At 33.6% G+C, this 9,266-nt stretch overlaps 1 protein-coding gene across 1 annotated transcript in view; it reads left to right on the forward strand.

Annotated features, from left to right (window-relative positions):
- LOC117103759 overlaps positions 1–9,266 on the forward strand; it is a gene marked incomplete at its 5' end in the record, with an annotated part of 37,586 nt that overhangs the window by 4,688 nt on the left and 23,632 nt on the right. Inside the window, 3 exons of the mRNA XM_033244375.1 lie at positions 4,935–4,976; positions 5,883–6,039; positions 8,923–9,023. Coding sequence (XP_033100266.1) covers positions 4,935–4,976; positions 5,883–6,039; positions 8,923–9,023 — 300 coding nt within the window. The remainder of the gene's footprint in view (positions 1–4,934; positions 4,977–5,882; positions 6,040–8,922; positions 9,024–9,266) is intronic.

A 9,266-nucleotide genomic window follows, 5' to 3' on the forward strand; every position in this document is an offset into this window, starting at 1 on the left:
AACAGTAACAGACCCCATGGATGGCAAAACGAACAAGGGAAAACAACGTAAAAGATTAAGAAATGAGATCAATATTTAATGGGGAAGAGTGAAATGGTGCAACAACAGCAAGAGAAAAGGATTGATTTGGCGTAAACATTTGTCCAGCAGTGGACCGACATTTGCTGATGATGAAGCCTCTAAAGGTTATCAACGTGGTCGATCCTTGAGTAGGTGTTAATTAATCTACCATATGGGATTACAACCCAGACAAACCCAGCTGCAGGAAGAATCTTAGATGGCCCACCCTTTGATAATTTTGTTTTATCATTTTATTATTTTAACATCAATTTTATTTAAAAAATAATCTTTAATTCATATACAGTATTATGCATATTGCAGTAAAAAATTAGGCATATCCTTAACAATAAATAAGCATAGGGCTATACTTATTGATCTATAGGAAAATACAGTTACAGATTTATTTGTTGAAACAGCTAACTTAAATACGATAACAAATTTACACATAATAAATTTGAAAGTAGATGTATACACAAATTGAATAAGCAGCAGAAGTTACGGCGTTTTTTTATAGGAAATATTTCTTGTTTATCTTTGCATAACTCAAAAAATTACCTCTTTAATATATACATTTTTTTTAAATGTATGCCCTCTCAAACCAATTAAATAACACCTGTAAATTTCTAATTTCTAGAATGCTGGAGCTTCCGGGAGCTTTGCAACCTGGACCCCCACCAGGACCTGGCCAATGGTGCTCTCGCAAGTGCCAGTATCAAAAAGAACTCCCCCCCCCCCCTATCAAATCCTGGCTACGGGCTTGTTCACTTTCACCAAAAGTACCAGTTCCTATACCACATCCTTCCTAGGTCTACGATACAATGAGAAATAAAATTGTTTGAACTGACTTTTGGGATTGTCATGGTAACACTTGTATTCGGTTAGTAACTTTAGAAAAAGGACATGGTTAAAAAACGTCTGTCTTTTCTTCAAATGGAAAATACCTGAAACAAAGTGTCATATTTATTTGATTACTAGCTTGCTAGTAAATAGTCTAATACATATTTGCTTTTGTATCCAGACTCCTCATTTTCAAGACACGAAAATAATGATAAGTAACGTTACAGTCCGTACTGTACTGTTTGTCCTTCACAGGAAGTCTGTAGTATGCCATGTTTCAGAACATTTTTTAACTGAAAGTGTATGTTCACAAAGTAAAACATTTTTGAATACACATACAACTTTTAAGTCTAAATGTAAATGTATAATTTCCACTTTAGCCTAGCCCCTAAATGGTGATTTTTACACCTCACAATAACTAGACTCTTGATATATAACATACAGTATTTAAAAATAACTGAACCAATTTTTCATTCTAAAAGATTATGCACTGTATATAGTTTTAAAAAGTTTAAGCACAAAATAAGCAAGTTCGGTATCTCCGTACAACAACATGTTAAAAAAACACTAAAGTGACCATATATGAGTAATTGTGGAATTCTGTTTTGCTCCATTGTGAAGTATATGAAATCGTTTTGAACAGAGCCGAAAGCAAATCAAAGATTGTAATGTGAGTGTTTTGCTTCCTACTTCTCATATCTGCAAGCAACTCATTCATTACAGGTTTGTTCTATGCAGCCATTCATGCCCCTTAAGAATGTCTTGGCTCTATGCATCATTTAATTGGTTACTAATCATAAATTCAGAAATATGGTCTAAGATTTGAATGAAAATTGAATGAGACAAAGATCATTACAAAGTTCTCGGGAGAACTTGTATCTCCTCGTTACCTGGTGCTTTGATGTTTCAGTATTTGTTGGTATGATTGGTACTAGTGGAGTTCATTAATATCTACTCCTTTCACTATTTATGGAAAGTAAAGTAAGTGCAGTAGAACCCCTCCTTTAGGACACCCCCTATTTAGTGGACACTTTTTTTTGAAACAAGGTGAAATATATCCTTTAACACTATGGCAATCCCCATTAAGGGGACAGAAACACTTTCTGAGTGTGCCAAATGGTCAAATAACCCCTATTATGGGGACACTTAATTTTTTCCCCCTTGTATTAAAACAACTTTAGCAGTCTCAAAATAAGAAAAATTCAACTTCATATTTTGACACATTTTAAGTAGTAAACCAGAATTTTTTCCTTAGAGTAAATAGCGGTATTGGCCTACTGCAGGTGTTACTTCATATAAACCAGTCTTGCCACTTTTGACCCTTATTTCTTTTTCTTTGTTTTTTGTGTACTTTGTTTGTTTTTATTGGTTACTCCACATACAACATTTATACTTTCATATAGGATTCTATACCATAGCATGCACCCTTAATCCTAAGTCGTTGCTCTATTCATGCTACATCCATCCAATAGAAAGCTCAATATTTAAAAAAAAAAAAAAGTATAATTGGTCATTAATATCATGAAATAATATTAAGGGGACAATTTCACATTTTTTGTTAGTGTCCCTTAATAGGGATACTTCCTATTCTGGGAACATCCCTATTAAGGGAAAACTTTTTTTGGTCCTGAAGGGGTTCCATTGTAGTAGAAATATCAATATTTGGGCAAGGTAATTGTTGAAATAAAGCTTTTCCTGGAATAGTGAGTTTTTGTAATTCTGTTTACTTTTGTTTAAAATTGCCTGGATAAAAGCAATCCTTAATTCATACTTTTGCTATTTCAGAGTTCTCGTGGTTTTACATTGAAAATTTTCCATTTAAACTCTGCTGACATATATATCGTATTTAATATTTTAGCACACATACATTAAAAATACAACATGAACAAAAAATTATACCATAGTTCCCCAGGTATAATCCCATCCCCCCATGAACGCGAAATTGGCCCAGATTTTTGGGGGTCGGATTATACCCGGGGATTCATTTTATAGACACTCTTGCATTGCATGATATTGTCATTTATTCAATGATGAAAGTAAAGTTTAGAAATATGTTTACCCTGTCCAATAGATCAGCACTCGACTAAACATAAAATCAACTAAAATGCTCATCCTACAACAAATTACATGCAATTGTATTTGCCACTAAAAAACAGTTGTCTAAAAGCCACATAGGCTATACTTGGAGTTGCACTGCAATAAAAATACCTCAGTATCAATTCAAACTTAATAATTAAACGAATACAGTATACTTTGTAAAATCAAATAGTGACAACTACACAGTCTATGACAATGTGAAGACTGTGTGCTAGGAAGGCCAGACTCATGACGATGGGAGCACCCAGAAAACGAGTTACAGAAACTCTCCATGTCTTTGTTCTGTATAGTCGTTTCTTTCTTTCAATTTGAATTATGCAGTATTAGGTCTGTACCTGTGTATGTGTAGCTGCCCATGTCGTGTTCCATGCCTGACGATCCTTTATTTTTTATGAATAATGCTCCCCTCAGTTCAGAGTTTAAAAAATCACCCGGTCAAAGATCCAACTCAGTCCATAATGATTCTCTAGATATTCAATAAGGAATGATTTTTACAATTTAGGCTTATTAACTTTTTTTCCAAAATTTAATGAAATCATTAGACCAATATAATAAAAAGTAATAATAATAATAATAATAATAAATTAAATAATAACAAGACTTACTATGTCTGCTTGAATAACAGAAAATACAGTAGGGCTTTTCCCCTTTGCTTTAATGAGAAATGAAGTTGAAATTGCAACAAAAAGAAAAGTCGTTAAAAGGTATAAAGTAAAAAAAAAAAAAAAACCTGGAAAACCAATATAATTTTAACGAAGTGGGGAAAAAAACAATGAAAACCAAGTTCACTGTGACGTTATTAGTGAGACTTGAACTATGGCTGCAGTAGTAATAGCTAGGTACATCGTGACCCATAACCATTGCGCGCTATATGGGCCGACCTTGCATAGGAATGTGCATTTTCTGTTCATAACGATTCAATGACTGAAAACAAAATTGTTCATGCATATCACGGTAGTTTTGAGTTTAGCCTAGCTGTAACTGGTTTAAACGCTTTGGAAAATGCAAATTGCGTTTAAATAATTTAATCAACTGTCATCAAAAAAATCTTTAAGTGATCCTTATATCCACACCCTACTGTGGATCGTCACCAAAATTGGATCATTTCTTCATTTCACCATGAAAAACTATTCTGCAATGTGTCATTTTTATCCATCTATAACATAAGCATTTTAAATAACCCTCAAATTTACACCCTAACTTGGATTGTCCCCTACACATAATAATATCTTCCTTGTAACTTGGGTTAAAGTTTCCGAAAGTGTTATTCGGATCAGTTGACTGGTTTTTGAAATATCTGGTCTGGGACGTTTTCCATTCAACCAGGTCCTCAGATCTACACCCTACTCCGGATCATTTTATCATTTCTTTACTCGGCCTTGACAAACTGTTATACAAGGTTTAAATTATACCCATTGATTTTTTTAAAGAGATATTTAGGTCTGGATCCTCAAAAATTGAAATGAATCTCCCATACACCCTTGACTGAATTGTCGCCAGCACATAATAATATCTTCCTTGTAACTTGGTTAAAAACACTGCTGTCACTGTTTGCTTATGAACATTACGTCCAAAGCTTACATACAGTAATTGGAGAAAGCTGCGATACAATACTCCCTCACTGTACACACACACACATTCTTACTAGATAATTATTTCCTAGTCAATTGCCTCTTTATGTATGTGGCGTCTATTTTTACTTTTTTTTTTGTATATTCATGAAGTTAAGCCAGATAATGTTAAAACTATTCAAAATGAGCTCTCGGTAGGCCTACTTACACTGGTTTGGAGGGTTTCAAGCACTATTGTATATCATAATAAAAGTTAAAATTCAAATCTGTTTAAAATGTTATATAAATTAACCTAAATATTTTATTCTTTTCAAGGGAAAATATGTATGTATATGACAAGATTTATTTTATATCACTTTTATTTCACAGGAGGACCGTTGCCTACTATTTCATTGGATGAGACGTCTTCTGGTACCGTATTAGTTATATACTTTCAGTTTTATTTTCTTATATTATTATGTATGCATCAAAAGATGGTTTTCCTCTGTTGCAATGCAACTGAGCTAAATTGCAACCTACATCAGGTCTGTTGGAAGGTACATAAAAAGCAAACTTATTGCCAGCTTGTATATTGTATGTATTTTTGTACTAGTAATATTTGTTGAAACTAGTCAATTCATTAATTTCAATTTTTGAGTTTTTAAAATAGGTCTAGAATATTCATATTAAATGTTCAATTTTCTTAGTTTGTTAGGGTCCATTGATTCAAGGGATTGCTTAATTTGTCATAGATAATATTGAATTTGAAGTAACCAGGCTTTATCGGGTTCTAATCAACCTTGTTTTACAAAAGTCATTTTTTCAATTGCTACTTGTCACCAAATGAATATTGGGTGAGTGTCCTGTCTTTCCACAGGTGCATATTGTAGTGCTGGGTGTAAAAAAAACTCCAGCCCAGAAGCCATTGTTGTGCCCGATACACATTGTACAAGTTGTTTTACCTTCTACACATGAACCGAAAAAAAAGATCAAGCACAAAATGCACTAATGAAAGATTACTATCATCATATTCAGTGAATCAGGTGGAAAATGTATTGAGAACTGCTGCTCCATACACTCAACCAATCTAGACTTTAAAAAGCAGCTTACTTCTTATAATCACAATAAATGTGATACTGTATTCGAGTCACTGATTTCACTTTGTACAATATATTACCAGAAAAATATTAGAGCAATTGTAATTTACAAACTTGGTGCAGTCAATCCTGCTGTAGTCAATTTTCAAATATGCTTTAAGAATTGATATGGCTATTTAATTGGGTTTAACTTTTTTATAATTAGTCTATATTTAAACACACATTACATTTATTGCTATAGTTCCAGAACTAATTGCTGCCCGTGGACCAGAGCAAACAAAGTATTTTATTGAAGCTAAGAAGGAAGGAGCAGTAGATATGAACATGGGAAAGGTGATGGTGATGGGCAGTGAGGGTGCTGGAAAATCATGTTTGGTTAACTCATTCCTTGGATTGCAGTAAGTATGAAAGTCATTCATCCATCATTAATCAAGGTCACAAAACATTATTACCAATATTGACCATTGAAAATATAAGTCGTTGAACAACAAAGAAACAAAGTTATACAGCAGTGGCATACCTAGAGCGTTTCCCACTTATTGTTGAAATCTGAAAAAAAAGTAAATTAATCTGTAAATGGCATAGTATGTTAATTTTATACATTAACAAGCATTAATTTGTCATTGAGAGTCAATATCTCAACAAAATTCTGCTTTTTTATTTATTTACTGGTCCGTTGTTTTACTTGTTACTTGTATAGCGCCTTTCTTTTCAGTTACGAAGCACTGTAAGCGACTCTCCACAATAAATCAAAAATATCCCCCCAAGTAAAGCTTTGTAGAACTAAACGAATATGAGCTAACTTAACTAATGCAATAAAGCAGTAGAATAATAAGAAAGCAAAGAAAACAGTAACAAATGCGATCAAGCAAGGTGAGAGGATCTATTGAAAAAGGTGTGTTTTTAGATGGGCTTTGAACTGCCTAAGCACATCACAAGATCTGAGAGAATTAGGCAGACCATTCCAAAGTTGGGCAGCAATTGAAGGGAATGAATTGTCACCAATACATTTATGGTAGACCGGTTGAACAAGTTGGATGGAGTTGGAAGATCTTGTTAAGTGCACATGTGTATGTAGTGATATGTAATTGGATATGTACAAAGGGCAGATGCCAGAAAGTGATTTGAAAAAAAAGAGAAGTTTGAATTTAATTCTTTCCTGTACAGGCAACCAATGGAGATCACAAATACGTGACTTACAAGAAAAGGTGATTCTAGCTGCAGAGTTTTGAAGTTTCTGTAGGGTGTATAAATCTCTTTTTAACAGGCCACTGTACAGTGAATTGCAGTAGTCCAATCTCGAAAGAACCAGTGCTGATTCTCCAGATGGAACTTAACAGCCCTGCTAACATTTGATACTTGTAGGCTGAGACCTGCTGACGAGTCAATAGTCACTCCAAGAGTGCGGAAACTTCCGGAAGGATGAATAATGATGTCCCCTCCAACAGGCTTATACCTTTAACATGATCTAAGGAAGGATGACAAACCAAAAACTCAGCCTTCTTTTCGTTCAGCTTCAGTTTGTTGCCTAACAACCACTGCTAAATATTAGCAACACAGAGGGATAAGGTCTGTAAAGTGGAGACAGTGCTGCTAGCATTGCTGGGATCAAAAGTTACCTAAAGTTGAAGATCATCGGCGTAAAAGTGAAATTGAATGCCATAATGCCTGATAATATCACTGTGGACAAATGTAGAGACTGTATAAACATGGACCAATAACTGAACTTGGGCCACTCCATAAAGTAGGGGATGTGGGGCAGAATATGAACCAGAAATAGAAACCCTACTACTTATACCACATAGATAGGACTTAATCAATTCAAGGGCACACCCTGTAATGCCTAAAGCAGATTCAAGACGTTTAACCAGAATGCAATGATCTACTGTGTCAAATGCAGCAGAGAGGTCAAAAGGACAAGCATGACACCCTTGCCTTTGTCAACAGCAAGAGATGTCAGTATAAACTTTTAGTAGAGCAGTTTCAGTGCGTAGTGACACCTATAAGTAGACTGTTATGGTTCAAAGAGTTGGTAATCTTCTAGCTATTTATTGAGTTGGTTAATTATCACTCTTTCAAGTCAGCCCAATGATGCTGCGCATTATGTGTTATTCTCCTGCCTTTACTTTAATGTTATCATGATTTTAACTATTACCATCATCATTACTATTATTGTTATCATTATTATTATCAAGGCAATTCAACAAAAGGATGGACGTCATCTCCGCTCGCGATCGTAGCGTGTGTTTACTGTCGTTTGATCTTAACTTCTGTGGCAATTTTATACAAGTTGCGAGTATAGCCGTTTCTTATTTGAATATTCGTGCCATACGTTTATGGTTCAGAATACTACTATTAATTACTTTTGGGTGCTTCACAATGTCTGTTACATCTGATTTCTTTTGGCCAAGATCTTGTTACGTGCTTCTACAATTTGATTCTTGAAAATTGACCAACAAAGTGAAAAGTTATAGCAAACAAAAATTTCTGTTTTTTCAAAATTGTCATTTTGCAAATACTGCTCAGTTAAACTGTGGAACAATCTTCCCCTGATACTCAAAAATTTCAAAAATTTGATTTAATATTACATTTTCATTTTGCTTCTTGTTTATACCAAATTTGGCTTGTGTTTACCAAATTTTCTTTTGTTTTTGTATATAATTTCTTAACTTCATTTTTTATTTTAATGTTTTAACTATTAACTGGACCTTAAGGAAGAACAATGTAAAAATGATTAAGCATCCAGAATAAAGAAAGATTCTATCTATCTACAATGTTGGACTAAGGTGCACAAAACAAATTTTTGAATAGCTAACATTTATTTTTTTTTTTGCAAAAAGAGTCCCATGAACCACTGGATACCACCTCGTTTGTAAAATTAATCTTTAAAAATCGAATATAATTTTGGGCTATTGTTAGAGCAAAAAAACTTTTGGTGTTTATAATCACTGCACGACAATCAGGCCATGTTAAACTCTGTCAATCATGTAGGGACACACAGCAAGCGTCCTTTTGTTGAATTGCCTCAAGTGTTATTATCATGCTCATCATTATTTTCATTATCGTTATCATCATCATTAACATCATTATTAATATTAGTATCATGCTACTGTCACCATTGTAATAGCTACTGTAAATTGCTATAGTAAATTATATCAATGGGTTATATGGGTTTTTATAGTTTTGGAAAGCAAATAACAGCCGATAGCATAGTATTTTAATTATTACTCTATATTACTGTACTTAGATTGGCATTAACATAAAAGCTTTTTTTTTTAAAGATTTAATGTAAATCATGACATAACTGATTGCATTGCTGTCAAAAAGGTCGTTTCCAAAAACACTGCTGAAGCTGATAAGTGGGAAGAAAATGCTGGGGATGGTAAGTCGTGAATTTGACATGTCTTTAGCAATATGTATGCAATAATAAATTAAAATTCATAACTTACAAACAGCACTTTAATACTAATGACATACCATATATTTCTTTATTGCATTTATTTCTTTATTGCTTCCAACAGTGTAATTTAAACACAATAACATGATGGGAATACTGTATATTAATTCAAAAGTTTTTAAATACAGTACTGTTCAATCTTTAAGTGATCTGTGCTCAGACTATGGC

This window comes from Anneissia japonica, unplaced genomic scaffold, assembly GCF_011630105.1.
Source record: "Anneissia japonica isolate Jap-2015-1 unplaced genomic scaffold, ASM1163010v1 scaffold287865_len55236_cov109, whole genome shotgun sequence".
In the NCBI taxonomy this organism is placed as follows: Eukaryota; Metazoa; Echinodermata; class Crinoidea; order Comatulida; family Comatulidae; genus Anneissia; species Anneissia japonica.